At 39.9% G+C, this 20,430-nt stretch overlaps 1 protein-coding gene across 8 annotated transcripts in view; it reads left to right on the forward strand.

The window, feature by feature from the left end:
* PTPRK (protein tyrosine phosphatase receptor type K) overlaps positions 1 to 6,667 on the forward strand; it is a 363,911-nt gene extending 357,244 nt beyond the window's left edge. For all 8 annotated transcript variants that reach the window (XM_044424851.1, XM_044424869.1, XM_044424876.1 and 5 more), the window contains 3 exons: positions 456 to 619; positions 2,310 to 2,445; positions 4,995 to 6,667. In XM_044424851.1, the coding sequence (XP_044280786.1) occupies positions 456 to 619; positions 2,310 to 2,445; positions 4,995 to 5,048 (354 nt within the window). In that variant the 3' untranslated portion in view covers positions 5,049 to 6,667. The remainder of the gene's footprint in view (positions 1 to 455; positions 620 to 2,309; positions 2,446 to 4,994) is intronic.
* The last annotated feature ends 13,763 nt before the right edge of the window (positions 6,668 to 20,430 follow it).

Consider the following 20,430-nt stretch of genomic DNA (forward strand, 5'->3'; position numbering starts at 1 on the left):
TGCTCTGGGCAATATCCATTTTAATGATCCTGCCTTGACTGATGTGTTGGCACACTTTTTTCCCAGAGTTGCTTAGTAATTCCAAGGTCTTCATGAAGATTTTGGTTAGGTATGTCCTCTAACAAACTCTAGGGTCTTCCAGAAACAGGTTTATTTAATCCAAGATCATGTTCCACTGGAATTTCACGTAGGTGGAATCCATTCAACTGCTAACACTGACATCTGGCTGCAGAGGGTTTCAGCAGACTTTATTTGGCTATGTCACAGCAAAGGGAATACTTAGGCATCCAACAAGTGTCCACAATGTTTTATGCTAGGTTAACCCATTATTATTATTATTATTATTATTACTATTAGATTATTTACCTTGTAACTTAAATTGGTCTAAACCATTTTGATATTCTTCAGCTTACAAATTTGCAATGTTCAGTCTGATGTTGTTGACTTTTTATCAGCCTCAGGAAGGCTATCTGATGGTACAACAATTCCAGTATCTTGGATGGGCATCTCACAGGGATGTGCCAGGCTCCAAACGGTCATTCTTGAAGTTAATTCTTCAAGTTGAAAAGTGGCAAGAAGAATGTGAAGAAGGGGAAGGGAGAACTATAATTCACTGTCTGTGAGTACAGCTTAATAGTCTGTCATCATAAAATTATTTTTAAACTGTGAATTGGATGCCATGCAAAAAAAAAAAAAACAATGTTCTAGGTGTGTTTTGTTAAAGGAATGGTATGCTGTTCTCATATTTCCTCAATCAGAGATTATTTGGCCCAGGCTTTTTCAAACATATTCTAGGTACAGTGATTGTCAGGGATCTGTAACTGAATGTTAATTGAGTGCTAAAAATAGGCATTAGCCTTTGTCTAATTATATTTTGTATTCAAGTGCAAATATTTTGCTTTTATTGGTTGCAGTTTGCCATGTTATAAAATTATGTCTTAATTTTTCTGTTGTGAGCTAGTTTGGAAATCTGACTACAGAAAAAGGTATAAAATAAATAAGCCCAGCAAGGTATCCTAGAATTAAACCTTCCAAAAGTAAATTCACATCCCATCCAACAATGTTTCCCCCACCAAAAAATACAAAAATAAAAAGCCAATTACAATTATGGATAGATAGTGTATGTATAAATTTGTATGGTAGATGTAAGTGTCGCGCTAAGGATCCTGGCTGGCAGACTTTATGTGTATATCTTGTAAAATCCCGGAAACAAGTGGCTCGTTTTAACTAAATAAATACTCTTAAGACAGCTGTTTAGTTCGCTGGCTCTTATAAGCCAGCATAGGCAAGCAAGTGCCTCCAGATATTTTGGACTGCAGCTCCCATAGTACAACTCCAGTTATTTATATTGGTGACGGCTTATTTAGTCCAAAAAGTCTAGAGTGTGCCAGGTTGTCCTTCCATCACATATTAATGGCTCTTTGTTGTAAGATGTTAGAGGAAATGATTATGAAACCTTTCTGGGCAAATCTTTGCTAGGCCAGCAAAGTGGTCCTAGATCTTCCCTTTTGGCAAGGTAATTGCACAGCCTTCTACACTGTGACAGCTTGACCCATTTCAGTCTGACTTCTGGTCCCGGTTCAGGACAAGAATGGCTTTGGTGTTCTTCATAGATTCTTATCCTACTTCATTTCTTAGAAGGCAACTGAAGGCTCAGAACATTTGGTGAAGAACATTTTACATGCCCCTCTTTTCTTTAGTGCTGTTTATTACTGGCATGAAATTGAAGACACTTTCCCAGGTTTTGGAGCTGGAGAATATGCATATGTGAATGACACCCAATTCTCTCTCTCCAAATCCTACATGATCTAGGTCGTTAATAGCAATAGGATGTATGAAGATGAACACACTGAAATCCAGTAATGACAAAACAAAGGAGCTGTTGGTTAGTAGATTTTAAAGAAAAGAATGATGGCTGTACCAAAACAAACAACAAGGGAACCTGTAAAATGCACTGGAAAAACCGTGTATTAATAAAGTAGAATGCATTTTGAGAAAAGTGCATCCCATGTTCCTAATAACAGAATCCCAAAAATGTTACGCTTCCTTAATAAAAAATACCTTTTCAGTAAATCTTAAAGGTCTTCCCTTTCATTGTTAAGCTGGCTTTTTTCTTACTTTGTGTATGACATTCATCATTTATATGATACTTTTTGTGCATATTTAAAATACAGTATCATATCATATATTTCTGTCTTATTTAAACCATTTATTATCCAGATGTCTTTATGTGGTTTTATACTGTATAAACTGTAATAAGATTGGCAAAGCTTTTTTTAAAAAAGAAACATTGTTCTTTTTGCATTCAGGAATGGTGGAGGACGAAGTGGAATGTTCTGTGCCATTGGCATAGTAGTTGAAATGCTTAAAAGGCAAAATGTCATCGATGTTTTCCATGCAGTAAAAACTTTACGGAACAGTAAGCCAAACATGGTAGAAACACCGGTAAGTTCACGGATGTGGAATGGTACTTTGTGTGGACTGCCAAAGGAGGTAGGAGGTTCTGCCGCAGAGTCTCCTAGAAAACATGCCAGAGCTGGCTAAGGAGGACGGAGTGGGAACAACCCAGGGCAAGCCTGATTGTCTGCCAGCTGTCCTGTAGTTTGTTCTGCCAAGAAGACACACCATGTAGGGCTTTGCAAGGGTGGGATAGTGCTACATGTGAACCCACTAAGTATCTCTGCTATTTTGTCACTTCTTCCTAAAGCCAGCTATAGGCAATTCTGTGAATCTAAAAGATTTCTTTTCCAGTTACCCCACCACTTAACCTGTGCCTCCTGCCGGCTATATACGGGCCAGACTTGACCCGTAGCCTGCAGTCTTCTTCTTTTTTCTCCATGCCACAAAGTGCCCAAGTCTTGCAGGCAGCTCCATATATGCAAGCAGATCCTTCCTAGCAAACCGTTCTTATTTATTGTCAATGGTACTTCTGAAACATTTTGATGTTTTTACTGAGAAGCTTGTTATAATCATTAAAAATACAGAAAGGCTGATTCTGCAGCCTCTGGTTTTTCTGACGCTTTTAAAATAATCTGCGTGAGGTAATTTTTTTTTTACCAGAAAGAAAGTGAAGTTGGATGGAGGGCAGGATCTGTTTCAGCCCTCTTAGTTCAACCCCACCCGCACTGTTTTGGGTAAATGATGCATGCAATCCAGCACCCCGCCTCCAGAGCTATGCTGGAAACTACAAAATCTTGCACTTTAAGGAAGAAAGCACCCATCCATCAAAGAGGTTCACTGAGTTTCCTACAAAAAAATAGAAAACCTGATTGATATTTGTGCTCAGTGGGTGCATACATTTTTTTCCAAAATGTTAGCATATGCAGTGGGAAGAGGGGATAGGAGAAGGGAGAAAGTAGGAAGTGGACACAGCACAGGAGTGAACATAAGGTTGCTTGAGAAAAGGAAAGCTGGGAAACTTGGCTTTCCTAATGATGATGGACTTCAGCTCCCATCAGCCCCAGCCATCAGGGTCATTGGTCAGGAATCATAGGCTCTGCAGTCTTAACATTTTCTGGAGGTTTTCTGCCTTTGGTTTAGACACAAAAATATTTCCCCTTTTCTTGATTTCTGCACTGTTCTTCTTTGTGGTCTCTGTATGGGGGTCTGTACCTGTGTGGAGCCTGTTGTTGGGAAGTTTCTACAGCTAAATGTTACTTTGGGTGGGAGTAACATTTGGGGAAACTTTGTAACTTTGGGTGGGAGTTCCCTTCCTGTTCTCTGCATCCATCAGAGGGGCCTCCACCCATTCCCTCAGTTCTTTTTCAGCTGCCTCCTTGCCTAGATCAGAAAGCACTTCTCTCCAATACTTGAGCTTTCTTTCGGCAATTACTAACTTTTTCTCTCTAGCGCTTTCTGCTCCTTGGCTCCCTGTTCAGCCACCATGTCTTCATGAACTTTGTTTTCATTCTTCACTTGTTGCACAGCTTTCAGACCAGCAGGTTTTTAAAACTGAGTGGGTTTCTGTTTTGATATTTTTCTAGAGCGCTAGTATACTGAAGCTGCATGAGCTACTTTTGTTATTCATACATGGTAATCCATAAGCCTTTTATCTAGAAATACCTGATTTTCTGTGTAGGGATTTTCAACAGTTTAATCATTGGCATGAACAACAAAAAATGTGGCGATATTTCACTACAGTCTTAATCTGCAGTTGCTGAACTTGGGTGTTTTAGTATCCTGTATTATGTGGGTGAACTATCTTGATCTGGTGCACACAAACAGCAGCTGGGTGAGGAAGCAAGCCAGGAAAACCAGTGTAGCATTGTCACCTGCCCTACATTCACCAAGACGATCAGATAACCAACAGAAACAAAACAAGAAGACCTTTGAAAGATCTTTCCCCACTTCCTGAGAACAACTGAGCAATGCTGCCTTCTAGATTTGGAAAGGGAGGCAAGGTGGATTTCCCCCTTTGTAAAGCCCAGATAGAGACTTATCATTAATCTTAGTGGCAATCTGATTCTCCTTTTTCTTCCAGACAGTGTGACCCTTGGGATAAAAACTTTGCACAGTCAAGCTGCAAACTGTACATTCCCCTGCTTGCAAGCTCATTGAAATTCAAGCTCCTTACAGGATTTTATCTCAGTTTCAACAGCTGGCTTTAGGTTTCATTCAGTTTAGCAACACAGCCATGATCGCTTGCTGCAGTATTAAAACACTGATATTCGTTAACTGCTAAATACAATTTGAGAATGTAGAGCATGTTGCCCCTGGGTGGGTAAGGTTGGTAAAATTCTTCACCAGTAATGAAAAATCTTTCTAATCAATGGAATAGGAGAACAAATCATAGGAAAGCAAATAACTACCCATCTTGAGCATCAGCCTATCTTAGCATATGGTGAGTTTTGAAACCACAGGCAGCTGCGCATGGCTAAGCATTGCAAAAACTTCAATGACAATTTGGAAAGAAATCATACCACACTAAAGAATGCAAGTGCTGTCCTCATGTTTAAATGGAATTTGACTACAATTCTGCTTTCCCCCCCTGACAGGAGCAATATCGTTTCTGTTACGATGTCGCACTGGAGTACCTTGAATCGTCTTAGTGTGAAAAGATGGGTACAGTCAAGTGAACCAAATAATATGACATGTAATGAACTGTGTTTTGGCATCAGCTGTTGAACCTCTGAAGAAAGATTTTAGTGAAGGGGAAGACTTAATTTTTAAATGCAAAAAGTATTTTTCTTAATAAATGTTGTACCTTAATTATATATAAATATACATATATATAAATATATAAATAAATAAAAAAGAACTGTTTCTATGCTTGTACACAGTATGATATAGAGTGCCACAAATGTAAAGAGCTGATGCAGAGCACGTCTGCTGTTTGAGGTAGGACATTTGAGTGTGCGTACATTCAGCTGTTTCTCAGTTATACTAAAACCGCCATCCGTTGCATGTATCTGTTTCTATTCAGCGTTTTAGTTCTTTGTCCTTAATTTGAGGCTGTTAAAGATAAAGCAAAACTGTATAGATAGTCTCAATATGTTTCATGTGTTGCAAGAATATCATATATATACACACACACATGTATATGATATATATGTATAACTGGATTTTTTTATTCTGTTCTGTTTTGTTGTAATGTGCAATGACGGCCTGATCAAAGTTCTTTATAGAGTAATCTAAACATAAGCCAAAGACTCAAGTGTAAATATGTCTATATGGAGAAGAAAGCACATTGTATTTATTGTTTACTGACATTCCTTTTATGATAGCTGAACAAAACTTTTTTTCTTGGAAATTTTTGTTGCTGCAGAAATCAAGTGTAAATGTTTTTTGTAGATTATTTTTTGTATTTTTTGTGTGAGAAGACAGAGAGATGGAGAGGGAGAGGGAGGGGAGAAAGACTTTTTATGTGTAGACCAGAAAACATTTGATACTGTAGTTTTGTTGTTGTGTATATGATTATAAATGAAATCCATGTAAACAACTTGGATACAGAAGGCCAGAATCAAAACCTCATTGTCCAAATGTATATTTTTCACCCACATTTTAATACTATGAATCAAATGGAAACTGCACACACACATGGCCTTGCTTATGACTTGCAAAATGGTGGGAGCAACTCCATTACTTTCTTCAAAGGGACAAATGGGTTACCAGCGGATCCTTGAAACCCAGACCAAAAAAGAAACTAATTGTCTTGAAAAAATACTGCATGTGAATGACCACACTTCTTTTAATGTTTACAGGTAGAGGATGCAATCCTAGGCAACCATAGCATGGGCAAGGGAGAGGTGCATGCAGCCTTCTCCCCACCAGTACTCCCCCATTCTGAAAGTGTTCCTGCATTCAGCCCTCTTTTTCATTTAGAACTGGCCTCCAGTTCCGTGAAATGATCAGCTGCATTACAGACTTTAAAAATACCTCCAGAGATGCATACACTTTCCCCCGTGGTTGTCTTGATCTGTAGCAATGGGAGCTTTGTGTTTTGGCAAATCCAAAACAGAGTCAATCATTTCCAGAATTAGGCTGCAGCCTGGTATGCAACATATCCATATTTTTACTTTACTCTTCATGTGCATGTTCATAAGCCTGGACATCTTTTCCTGATGAAAACCATTCCTGTGTCCCGTTGATTCTTCTGATCAAGAATAAATGACAAGGTGCTTATATATACTCATGTAAAGTAAGAGTGAATTAAAGAAGTTTTATAACATGCTGCCTTTACATTATTTCATTTTCTAATTACATTCATGATGTTTATTTTGAATTGAAGCCATCATGGAACAAAATTACCTGTATGGAATTCCTTTATTCAAGGAAGATTCTCTATTCAGAATAACTCTGCCCAATAATTGCAAAAATCATGATGGATATTGACTCTTCAGCCTACCCTAATTTGTTCTGTTAAAAGGGTTGTCCCTGTGTATGATTCCTTTAACATGCATCTACACACTGTGCACCCCAGTGTTTCCTATGAATCCCATAGATGCCTCCATGCAGCCATATTATGAAAGACACTTAAGATGATCTATTATATATTTTGGATCCATGAGACATGCTTCTGCCTGTCAGAATCCAATATGCCATTCCAACAAAACAGTTCTTAATTCTAAGGGAAGAAAATGATCTAACTAAGAGTAACGTTCATCACTTTCAATAGCTAGACTATTGAGCCAAGTGTATAAAAAGCTGAAAACATACAGATTGCTTTTCCATGCCCATTTTAATAGCCTTAAACTTGACAAATGGTTCCAGTCATAATGGCCCCTATTTCCTAATGTTAATTTAGGTTTGGTTGTTCCAGATGAAATAGAAACTTTCTATTTTCTTTCTAAACATATATTTAATGCTACTTTATCCATTAGGACATTGCTTGTCCTTGTCAACAACCTTATTGACTTACCTGCATACACTGGTTACTGTCTTTAAAAACTTAGATGCTGAAAAGAATTTTAATATAGCAGATTATCTCACAGAACCAAATTCTGTGGATGACTGCAAGAATTGTCACACATGGGGGAATAGCTGCCTGACCTCCAATTAGATACTTTCAATGATTGTGGGTCTTAGTGTGCTTTTATGCTTATTGGGTACTATGAAAAGGATCTGAAAAAAAATCTACTTTTACACATCCAAGCAGCTGCCTTGTGCTCTGCATGGCAAACTGCTTTCAAAGTGTTATTTAATTCAGCCTATGTATTAATAGCACTGTATAAATTAAGGTTGGGCAACTTGTTGGCCCCTCAGCTATTTCGGCTTATTAAATCCCATCATTCCCCATCATTGCTGGATCAGATAGATTTGTAGGCCCAACCATCTAGAGACAAGTTGCCTATTTCTAGTATAAATAATCACAAATACTGGATTGCTTGTGACTTTCCACCATAGACATACACAAACTAAACTACCTTTGTTCAATATGCATGCTTCGCCCATGATAATGAATACACACTACATTCTCTTACACAGAGAAATACCTCTAATTTAAACTCTATTTAACATGACTAATTTTCTACATTGATAAGCGCACACTCTGCACTCCCGCTCAGACTGCTTAGGGCTGCTGTTTTGGGAGTCGTCGTTTCATTCTGGAACAACTTTAGTATCATAGTTGGAGTGGAAAGCAAGCAAGCAGAGACATGGATGCATTGCTAGCACATATCCATTCTTACATTCATGGCCCCCTTTCCTCTCACTTTAGGGGAGGCAAGAGGAAAGTGTTACTACATTGCTCCTATAAGCCAATTCTGAGGGGGGGTATTCTTAAAAAAGATTTGGGGAAATTTCAAAGGTCAAATGCTCAGCTCACCTTCCTACCTTAGCTGAGCTGCATAAAGATGAAAGATTTGATGCATGGCTGATTCCAGAAATAGCCTCACTGTGGCAGAAAAGGAAGCATCTACCAAGCATCCTCTTTACCACAGGGGGAAATCTGCACTTCAAATGAGCTGCTTTGGCAAGGTGGAGTGCAAGAGCCTGCTGCTCTCGCTGGTTATATTTGTATCCGCAAAGCATAAGATCGAAGGCATAAATGGGTTAGTGGACCCATTAACAGCTGAATAACCAGCACAATGGAGAAACATCGTTCTTCTAGGACGCAGGTGCTTCTCCCAAGTTGCATAGCTGCCAGGATTAATTTCATCAACTTAAGGATGGGATCACCACTATTTTAGTAGCATCAAACTATAGTATAGAATCATAGAATAGTAAAGTTGGAAGGGGGCAAAAGGTAATTGGGTCCAACTGCCTGCCCAATGCAGAACTCCCAAGTTAAAGCATAACTCCTTGAATGCCTCATTTTATGAAGGTTGTGTGCACAGAACATGTGTGCCTTATTTTGTGAAGTGAGTGGCCTTACACGGTGATCGATCAAAACTGGTCAACATTTACATTCAGAACCTCTCTCTGGAGCAGTTTCCTCCCAGCCCAGAATTGGCAGGCTACACTGAAGGCAGCTCATGATGAGAAGCTTCTCCCCTTTTGAGATGCACTCCTTCACAGTGACTGCTGTAGAGCTACACTGGTGCAGAAGCCGAAGGGAGCGGCACATGCAGGAGTGAGCAAGCCCCAGGACGTGAGGAGGTAGGAGGCCAGAAGCAACCTGGGAGGAAAAGAACACTGATTGAGTAATTTTCTCAAAGCAAATCTGGAAACTGGAATGTTCCATGTTTGTATAAAGTAGTACCACACAGTTTTCTCTCTGTCCTTAATATTATGGTTGAGGACACACATCACCAAATCCCCAGCTTTATTACACGAAGGGTAACATTTTGATAACAGCCTTGGCTAACTACGTATCCTCATTTGCCCTGAAGTCCTGTGTTAACGGGGTTCAATGAACCCTGGGAGCATAAACAGCAACGGATAAAGCATCTAGTCTGTATTACAGATAATATTTCTTAAAATGGTGGGGTTACCAAAAGGAAAAAAAGACTCCTTTATGTGAGACTCAAGAATAGGTACTGGCACTAAACCTTTCAGTTTTCCTGTGTCAATTGAAATGCTAACTAGCAAAAAGGGGACAATCTGAAAGAAGTATTTGTTGGTGGCTCTCATGGAAGGCCAGTCAATCCCTTGACTGACAAGTACCACAAAGACCCTTTACAACCTTCTTCTGTTTCCCTTTCCAGAGACTGTCATGTAATCCCAAAGTAAATGTGAAAGCTACCTGGACGTTGGCTCCATCGTACAGTGAATGTGAAAGTAACTCAATTTGTGCTTTCTGTTGCAACAGAGAGAAATGTGTTGTGAGTTAATGTTGTGGAGAAAACCTGTGTTTTGTATTATTTCTTTTTTCCATTAAAAAATTGAGACTTAGCCATCAAACCATCTTATTCTTCCCCGAAAGGTCTGTGGTGTTTTCCACAAGACCAAAACATCTGTTTTAATGTATAAAAATGCATCATATGTCAAAATTCTGCACTTCATCAAATGTTGGTTGACCTGTAAACATAGTGACTTCAGTGAGCAAGAATGTGTGTGTCTTTTAATCATGATTTGGGAACCATTACAGAGTCAAGAAACTATCTAGTACTTTTAAAGCATTGCATTCAAGTAATCTGTGACGAGGCTTCCATTCATTAGAATATCATTTAAATAAGAGAAATAAAATATTAGCTTGTCCAATTAGTGATGCAATCCCCAGTGTACTGACCAGTGTTACTCTCTAGCTATGAGTCCCACGGGCCAACCAACTTAGCTTCTGGTCTGTAGCCAGGGGGGCTCACTTCAAATTAAGAGTGCATTGGATTAACTTGCAACTCTCACATTTGGCATGTGTTTCCTGGAGGCACTAATGTTCCCAGGCACATGTTAAAGACACAGCATGTCTCCTGGCATACCGAAGCTTGCTTTTATTTCCACAGAGGGTTCCATCCAACATCACATAAGAGAAAGCCCTCCTGCTGCCATGTCACCTTACCTAACTCATGGTCTCCCATTTCCTCAGAACAGATTTGGGCACTTGCAAAAGAGAAGAGTAATCTGTTCCCCTGGCAATAAACACACTTGGATTCAGCTGAAAGTTGGGAGGATATGGTGTGGCGGTTAGGGCATTGACTGGGACTCTGGCAATCCAGGTTCTAGGCGCCCTCCTCAAGCTCCCGGTAAGACCTGGGGAGGTGGTGTGGTAGCAGGGAGTCAGTCGCACCTTCACAAAGTGCCACATGGACACCTTGGAGGCTACCATCAGAGCCACTTGCCCAAAGCTCCACACTTTCTGCTGCTCTTGCCCAACAACCCTGCCGATTACAGGGTTTCCCCTGAATTTGTTGCATCATCTGAGTTCAGGCAAACAGTAAGCCCAGGAGTAGCTCCCAAACCCTACAACTAGCCATGGCTTATTGGGGTGGCCTCATAGCCACAAAGTAGCAAACACACAGGAGGCGGCACCAAGTTTGGACAGCACAAGAAGCCACTGTGGCTTTGAGACCACAATGACTTAGCATGTATCATAAACTAAGTCAATGGCTCTGTCTGTATCTACGTATCAGGGATTGAAAAGCCGAATGCATGCTGCAGACACTGATTTAGAATTTTGTAGCTATCTTGGGTCATTGATACTTTGGGCTAAAGTTGGATATCTGTAATTATGCTGAGACACGGGAGAAACTCCAGCTTTGCAAAGTCAGGGGTGTATGGAAGTTCCTTGAAACACATTGCTGGTTTTATAAAGGCTGTCTGTATAAAGCATCTCCATCTTCCTCCGAAGATGTGCCTGAAGGAGTTTTCAAATTCACTTTGGGCAAATTTTGCCATCAACTCAAAATGTATTGGAAACTATCTGATCTGCTTGGTCGATCGCTCATGTCTGACAAAAACGAAAAAGCCACTTGGCATAGTAAATAGGGATTATTTGACCCAATAGTTTGTTATCTTACATACAGAGAGATTTATTCATTACGAAACACATAGGATGCTTACTGTACCACGGTAATGGCTATTGATTTACTCTTGCTCCTCAAAGATCAAGATCCAATATTTTAATAGTAGTCTCAAAGCCTTTTGTGAATTGCCTTTTGTTTACTAAAAAAAAAGTAATGGAAAAGCATTATTTGCCACCCAGTTTGCTAGCAGTTTTTTCAGCTTTAAGAAAGCACAACATAGTAAGCACTGCTTAAACCTGCTTTTCAAAAATAAATATTTGAGGAAGCACTCTTTCTGCAAAGCTTTGGGTCAGTATGTAAATTTATGGTAATGTGCACAGGACAACATTTATTGTTTTATGACAATTCAGACATATGTCCCTTATGTCTTAAAGCCTTTGCTGCTTGTTCTGATGTTAATTATTAACACAGAGGAATAGAGTGTATTCATATATATTTTTTTGAATCCATGACATCATGTTGACATTATGATGGCACTTCAACCCCAAATAGCTTTTGAATAGTAAAATTACAATTGTACTTACTGTTATGTGTTCTAGAGAAGAACCACTGCACCAAACTTACGGGGAAAAATATAGGAAAGTAAACTACCATGTGTTGGATCCAGAACACATTCAAATCAACTGAAAAAGTTGTAACCAGCTTAAGTCAGATTAATTTCAATCATTCCTATATGTGGCTAACTTTCTTTCTTATGTTTAGAAAGACTAAGAAACGCTGAAAATTCAGAGTAACTCCTGAGTATCAGGAACCAAACAGTTGTCATAAATCTACCTCCCAGCCTAAGCCTATTTACAAGTGTTTCCAATCAGCATATACATCATGACGATTCTTACAGGTTCTGTCACTGAGAGGTGGCATCCCTGTATGTACCATTAACTGTAGAGCTCAGGCAGGTGGACACTTTCTACCCATCCTGCCTGAGGGATCCTAAAAGTAGATCTCCGAGGTCTACTTGTGAACAGAGTGTTGGACTTGAAGATCCAGAATGGCTTTTCTTATGTTCTTTTGTTGTATCCCCTGTTCCCTTGCTTTTGAAATGAACTCATTTCCCCCTGTTGGCTAGGCTGGTTTGGGTACTAAACCCAATGCCCAGACTGGGGGACAGAGACCAGGCTTAGGGCAGGGTGGCTGAGTGGTGCAGCCCAGCCATCTTTCACGGTCATTAAAGTGGTACCAAGCAGACACATCCGCAGTGCAGACAGATTCCCTGTTGACCCAGGCTAATGCGATGTGCATTTTTTAATAAATGGGAATGGCACACACATATTTTTCTCAAGGTTTGCTGGAAAGAAACCAAAGGCAAATAAATGATGGATCACTGGATTGCATTAGGATATTCTTGCCACTTTGCACAGGGATATGCAAACTAAGGGAACAACAAATTTAACAGCAACTTGAAAAGCTTTAATGTAAAATATATCTTCTACTTGCACACAGTTAGGGTGTCTGCTCTTTCATTGACAAAACATGAGGAGAATGCAGTTTTAGAAAACTAAATACCAATGAGCAAAGCCTTTTTTTCTACAAATAGCTACCAAAGTAATGCATGCATGTGGAATAAAAAGAATCTTGATTTATGGATTATTAGCGATTCACTTGTATGTTCTTAATACTGGTTTCTGCAGAGACAGAAGTTTGCAGCTTATAAAGAATTAAAGGTTTGCAGATAAAAAGACAAGGGGTAAAGAGGGTAAAAAGAACAATAGGGTAAAAAACATTGATTATATTAATCAAAAATATGTTGTAAATCTTTTCATGTAGCACAGTCCATGTCTACAAATAAAGCTGAAGAAGGCAGAAATGAGCTGAGACATGTAGGGTCTCACCTGACCACACAAATGGACAACACCATTTCACATTTTTAAATTCTTAATATCAGAACACCTTTCCGTAAGTAAAAAAACTTGTTTGGATATAACTGTGGCTTGCCTGGTTTTGATGGATCTATGGTTTTTCACAAAAATTGGCCAGACAATTTTGCTTTTAAGGAAGAGGCCATGATATGGAATGCTATGAAGTGAAACAGAAAGCAAGCATTAAGATAAAGTGGAAGGAAGTTTAAGCATGGCTATTTTGACATTCACAGATCAAACTGGAATGCAGATTTATCTGGGCAAACTCTACTTTCAAAGTTTTATCATGCAAATCTAAACAGTTCATTAAATAATGTTTAGGAAATATTAGGGAATATGCACTCAACACTATCTTTAGCTGTTAAATTTTCAAGTTCAATAGCTGTCAAAGTCAAATTAAAAATGAAAAATGGCATCATGTTAGAACAATCAGCTGGCAATAAGTGGAAGCATTTCTAATATTTCTTGGAAAGATAACAGAGAAAAATAGAGACTATTGAAAACCGTCTTCAGCACTTTCTATTTCAGACAGCTTAAGAATCAACAGTGCTTAACCATTTGAGATATGTTTCTGATGAAAACGCAAGATTGTAAAGGTAGTAACTTGGCAGAAAAGTGAAATAAGACTGTCTGAAATCATCAAGAAGAGCAAGGAGAAAGCCTGTTTTTCCAAAGCAGGTTCTTAAAAGTTAAGGAAGTTACTCTTCACTACCAAATATTCCTAGGAGGAAAAGGGAATGATGAGCAGGGTCCAATAACACACACACTCACCCCCTTCAACTGCAAGAGGAAGTGATGACTGTCATGTCATCACTTGAGCCTCCCAGGTACGCCACCCCACACCATGCTGTCACATCATGTGAAACAACAGAGGGAATTTGGGGTGGGTAGAATGCCCCTTTCAAATGCTTTAATTACCTAGAGTCCATTTTAATTCCCTTAACGTGAATTAAAAGCATTTCTTCAGTACTGCTTAGCTAAGGAGAAACTCTCCACCATATGGGTGGAGGGTATCCATACACACTGGGTGAGTCTAATATTGTTACTGGAATCCTAATAAGAGCACTAATAACTGCACGCACTCCCATTACTAACAGTGTGGGAAAAAACAGGAAATATTAGGTGAACCCTTCCAGCCATGTTGGCCTTCAGCTCCAATCAGCCCAAACCAGTATAGCAATGGAGAAGAATGATGGATGTTGTAGGTCAACATCTTTGAAAGGCCACAAATTGCCCATCCCTATGTAGAGGAGATCACCAGTTCATAGTCTATTAAAAATATCTTAATTATAAAGTTGAAGCCTGAAAACCTAATTTAAAAATGAAAACACAATAGTATAATTCAAGCGCAAAGAGATGTTACTGTGATAAAGAACTGAAAATTAGTCAGGAATGGATTCCCAATGTAGGCAACTATGCTGTGGCTCCATCTCATACAGCTGCATGGATATGTACCCAAAATACGACCTTCCAGAAGATGGCCCTCATGAGAAGTAAGTTGCAGAAGGCAACCTGTACAGTTCTGGAAATGTCACACATGAGTGGCAGTTCTCATTTTTCATCAGCTTCTTCCCTGCGGTGAGACACAGTTTGGACAGCCAGGCTGCTGCATGGAGCAGCCCTCTGGGTTATTTTTCTTTCTCAAATCCTTTGTTGTGGATAATGACAGCAAAGGCAATGCCATCTCTTCCAAGGAGTGGTGTTCAAACGTGGGGTCACCACATGAAACTGGTTGGTGGAAGGTTTAGGACACACAGCATATAGGTAACTGAGGAAATCACTGCCAGGGGAAGTGAGGATGGCTGCCAGTCTGGCTTTAATAAGGGGCTGGACAGATTCATGAGGCAGGAGGCTACAGTGGCTGCTAGCCTTGAAAGCTCTGTGCACCTTCTTTACCAGAGGTGGCCTGCCTGCAGGCACCAGTCACTGGGCAGGCGTCCCTCACCTGGCCATGATTAGCTGCCTCCTACAGCCCCACAGCACACTGTTGTTTTCATTGTGCACTCAGATGCTTTAGATTCACAAACACCTCATTCAAAACATAGTGCGGAAGATACCGTCATGAATGAAACGTGTCTGTGTACAACCAGATGCTTAGTTCAAAAGGTCAGCCTCCAGCTGTGCTCCTGTATCTACTTGTTGACATGGCTTCTCAGTATGAAATCATGCTTATTATAATTCTTCCATATCCCTCAAAGGTGGTCCTAGGCTGCCATTTCTTCCAAATTTTTAGCACATTCACACCCTCAGCAGCCAAAGCTTCTGCTTGAATGCACAACGTTGCATAACATCCAAAAGGAACTCTCTGCACTGAATGCCTGTAACAATTTGAGTGGGGGCAGGAAAATTAACATCCTCCTGCGACGAAGGGATGCAAGCAGTGTGAGCAAAGCTCACCGTGAGAGTTCTGCCTACAGGTCACAAGTGTTCTAAAATGCCAAAGCAATGCAGATGTATCAATACTGAAAGCAAAATGAAGAGTTAGCAGAAGGCCTTAAACTCTGAAGGTACAGCCCCAGGATAAAACAGCCTCAGGCTGAACATGATTTAAGCAGAGTTACAATGACAATAATTTGGAGGTGGAAGGCTTAGATAAAACTCTGCAGCGGTTGTCGTTGTTGTTGTCGTGGCTGCTGCTAGATGATTAACTCTATCGACCAAGCCTTTTCCTCCTTTGCTGTTCATCATCTAGCAGAAGGCCTTAAACTCTGAAGGTACAGCCCCAGGATAAAACAGCCTCAGGCTGAACATGATTTAAGCAGAGTTACAATGACAATAATTTGGAGGTGGAAGGCTTAGATAAAACTCTGCAGCGGTTGTCGTTGTTGTTGTCGTGGCTGCTGCTAGATGATTAACTCTATCGACCAAGCCTTTTCCTCCTTTGCTGTTCATACTTCTAAGCTCACCTTAAAGGCATCAACTGGGCAAGCAGTTGCAGCACATGCAATTAAAATCAAAGCCCAGTTGAGAAGCCATCGAAAGAAAAAGCCCAACTTCATAAGGGGTCTGCCCTAAGGAATGTACATTGTAGCCAGTCTTTGCAAAGGGAGATGGAATTCCGTAACTGTGGGGCAGTGGCCAGCACCCTCCCTGTGCTCTCAACCCCTGGGCATGTTGGAAGAAAGACGTGAATGAAGAGGTACTAAGGGACCTTTAGCTGCAATAGGAAGTGATGAGTGTGTATATTACTAACTTTGCTTTACAGCAAATTGTTAAAGCAACTTCTGTCTGCTTTGGAATGAAAGGTAAGGAGAGTCTTAGTTTGGTTCTTACCAAGTTTTGAGAACTTCGTTCAAGTTTCTCAAAACTGTTAGCAACTTGTGGGGTGGGTTAACCTCAACACACTCCATGTTAAGTTGCAATTGACAAGAAGCTGCAAAGCTATTGCTGGTCCACAAAGACCACTTAAGTAGAGTTGATCAAAACTGCTGCTGTGATGTGCCTGCAACTTATCTGCTGCTGATACCTCTTCTGGAGCTGTTTACTCCCAATTACTTTTAGAGGACAGAGGTTGCAATACAAAGGATATACCTATGTTCCAAAAATTAGAGAGAGAGAAAAAGAGAGCGGAAGGAAAAAAGTAGCACTGTGAGAAAACATACTTTTTCTTTCAACAGGAAATTGTCAGAACTTGCATGCTTGTGTGTGTGCATGTACAGCACACACTCAGTTGCAAAAAGCAGACACCTGCCAAAAAAAAAAAAAGTTTTAACAGTCTTCCAAAGCAGAGATTCTTAAATATGCGCACACCAAGTTTCCTTAAAAAATATCCTTTTGGAACCTATGGTGTAAAATGAAATTCAAGAAAAAGAGAAAACACCTCCAAACATCAGAAAGAAGCCCAGTGGTTAGTGTTGCCTCCTAGAGCCAACATCTTAGCTTGCCATCAGCCACAAGTAGGAATTCAAAAGCTAAGAGGACTCTGTACAGACGCTGTTAAATTTCCTAACAAGTTTCTGTGAGTGGAGCTGAGGTGATACCAGACCAGAGCTGTGGACCCAGCAAAAGAGTGTAGATAACCCATAAAGGAATGTTGAGAGTCCATAAAGATGCATTGATATGATGGATAAAAATGTTATGGCATTTTTTTTTATCAGCAAGAGGGCATGCCTCCTGTACTCTTTCAGACTGGAGATGTTGCAGCCTAGGTGTCCCCTTGTACACACAAGACACTGCAGTTTGGAAAAAAGAGAAAGATACAGAGAGTTGTTGGGTTTTGTAAGGGAATGGAATTTTAGTAGGCCAATGGTGACATTCCTACAACTACCAGAATTCCTCTGCCAGTGATGCTGCTGCAAGAGCACATTTTTCTGTTTAAACATGCATAGTACTGTGCCTTTACAACCTTTCTTTAGTAATCTGATACGGCAGCAGTGGACTAGAGTGTTTAAGTTGTGCCTTCACCCATGGTAAACCTGAACACATACATTAAAGAAGTTTCCAATGAACTCCTTCCAAAGGGAACAAATCTAGCTAAGTTCTCCACTCCTCAAACTTGTCATTATTAGAAGTCAGGTAAGCGTAGCAATTTCCTGGATACCTGAATACTGATAAGTAGGTAAACTGATGGGTAAATTGTTGCTAATTTACTTAACAAAGGAATTCATTTTTTACTTGCTCACATACCCACGTATGTTAGTCACATCTTCCAACAATGACCTTCTCAATCAAATGTTGAAGGGGGATTTAACTTTGTATACCCAGAACAGCATATCCAGTTGCATCTGGCAACCTGACTGTTCACCATGGTTGACGGAGAATTCCAGGTGCAGCTCCAGCTGGACTGCTGATGGGGAGGCAGCAGCTTCACTTTCCTCCACCAACCTGCCTGCTTTCTGCACCAGCTGCAGAGGGTGGAAAGTGTCTGTGCAGAAGACAGCAGACTTTCAGCGAAGTAGTTGCTCTCTCTGTCTGTTCTCCGTGGCCAGGAGGGAAATGCAGACTGCCGGCCTCTTCGTAAATGAGTAAAACAGTTGTGCAGGATGGTTGTTTTTCTATCCCTATTTTCAAAACAGAATCATTGTAGCAAGCACAGAATATTTCTAAGCAAGTAAAAAGACATTCCCATGCATAGCAGCCCCCACACACCACCCATAAGAGTGCAATGGGTGGGACAGGACTCACGGACATGCTGTGATGTGTGAACCTCTTTCAACTTCTCACCACACTACAGCTTCTCTGCAGCAAACCATGCTTCTTGCAGACATGGATTGGTTTGCCATCGAGTAGTTTTGAAAAGCTAAAATGAATGTTCTGAACTATTTGACTTGTTGCAGTCTAGAAGACTAATTTATTGTGCAAAATGCAGTAGTGACCGAACTGCATTTTAAGTTCTTCTTATCCCTCCCTTCCAAAATATTGTAACTATTACCCATAATTTGAATTTTCTCAGCATTACTCGAGATCTTAAACAGCTATTCAACATTGTGATCACATTCACTTTTCCTTTAAATCATTTCACTGGCTGTTAGTTCTCCTTCCCATCTTGAAAATATATGAACTCTTTACTGAAAAGCCTAATGTTAATGTGAACTTAATTTCTGACTTTGACAATAAGTCTTTGGCATTGTGACATTTTCCAAAGCTGTCCATAACGAATAAGTCAGCCTTCCGCTGCAAGTGAAAAGTAGTGAACATTCAACTGATGGACATGCATTTTTGAACAAGGCCCAAACGCCTCCTTTTGCACAAATCTAACAACTCTGTTTGGCTAGTGGACATTAACACCAACATATGTTTTAGTCTTTTTGTTTTCATGTACGGTTTGATTTATGTAGGCCTGGTTTGTTGCCAAGAGGTTGGTTCTGTAGTTAAGGCTGCCATATGGAAAAAGTGGTAGCAACTCCCTACAAGTGGCTCTAAAATATAACTGGGTGATAAAATGGAAGATCTCTCCATGATTTGAACTTCAGCTTCCAGAAATTCTGCCCAGTATTGTCAATGTGTTGAAGGTGTAAACTTCTAGCATTCTACTTTCTTCCAGGCTGATTCTCCCACTCCTTTCATAAATACATTTCCATCCTGGCATCATGCATTACTGGTAGTAAATAAGACTGGCTGGAAGAAACCCACTTGTTAAAGTTGATCCACTTGGTGAGCATTACAGCCATCCTATCTGAATTGGTTCTTCCATATTTGGGAAGTAACACAGACTAGATTTATCTTGTATACAATTGTGTAAAAGCACTTTGCTGACAGGAAACATCAAGTTGTTTTCCTTTCCCAAGTGCAGAGGGTTGTCAAGCTGATAAGCAAAGCTTCAAGAACAGTTAGAGGAGGTGATTGTGCAGATTCCATTGGGAAGATCAATCTTGTGCAAATGTATTTAAATAAATTCATTGTCCTTTCCTTTGAACAGGATTGTATGTAAACACTTTTGGGAACTTTCTTTCATGACACTCAAGAATTGCTGTGGCCTCTTTAAAAAATAAATTGTAATGTGCAATACAAGACACCACAGGAGGACTGATTTGCAAAATTAATTCAAAAGAAGTCTCCTGTGTGTCTCCAGCTGTCAGAAATCCACTGAAGCTATGCCAAACACATTTCAAAACACTTGTGTAATCTGAAGATCTTGAGTAATTTTGCTCTCAGAGTAAACCTTTAAATATGTTCAGTATTTTCACAAACCAAGTGATACTGTCTTTCCCTCTGTTAAATACTTTGTATTGTCTTTGACAAGAGAAAATATTTATTTTACAACAAAAATGTTCACCTAGTTAGATTGCCTTGAGGAGACATCTCAGGGAAGTTTCTGCTTCTTGGAACATAGCCTATTTGGAAAACTAGGAATCATTATCATTCTGCACTGAACTAGACAATAAGATCAGCTCCTGCCCTAGAATCAGCAACATAAACTTTAACTATAACGGGGACCATAAACTGCTTCCTTATAATAGCTTAAAACTTCAGATAGAATGACTGTTATCTTCATTCACATTTTCAAAAGCAAGGTTTCCCCTGACAAACACACCCATTTCAATTCATTCCATTTACCTTGAAACATACAAGCGAACAGCTCAACAAGTTGACAGATTACCGGTTCAGTCACTGAAGTTATTGGGCAACATCCACAGAGAATTCTGTGTGGCCTAAAATATCAATCAATCAATCAATCAATCAATCAATGGTTCCTCTTACCTTCAAAATGAATGGGAATTGAGAAATGTGGAGGTAACCCAGACATCCCAATGCTATTAAAGTCTATATTAAAAAGGCACATCTGCACGGCTGAA

The sequence above is a fragment of the Varanus komodoensis genome, unplaced genomic scaffold (genome assembly GCF_004798865.1).
Source record: "Varanus komodoensis strain SLA01 unplaced genomic scaffold, ASM479886v1 scaffold1, whole genome shotgun sequence".
Taxonomy (NCBI): Eukaryota; Metazoa; Chordata; class Lepidosauria; order Squamata; family Varanidae; genus Varanus; species Varanus komodoensis.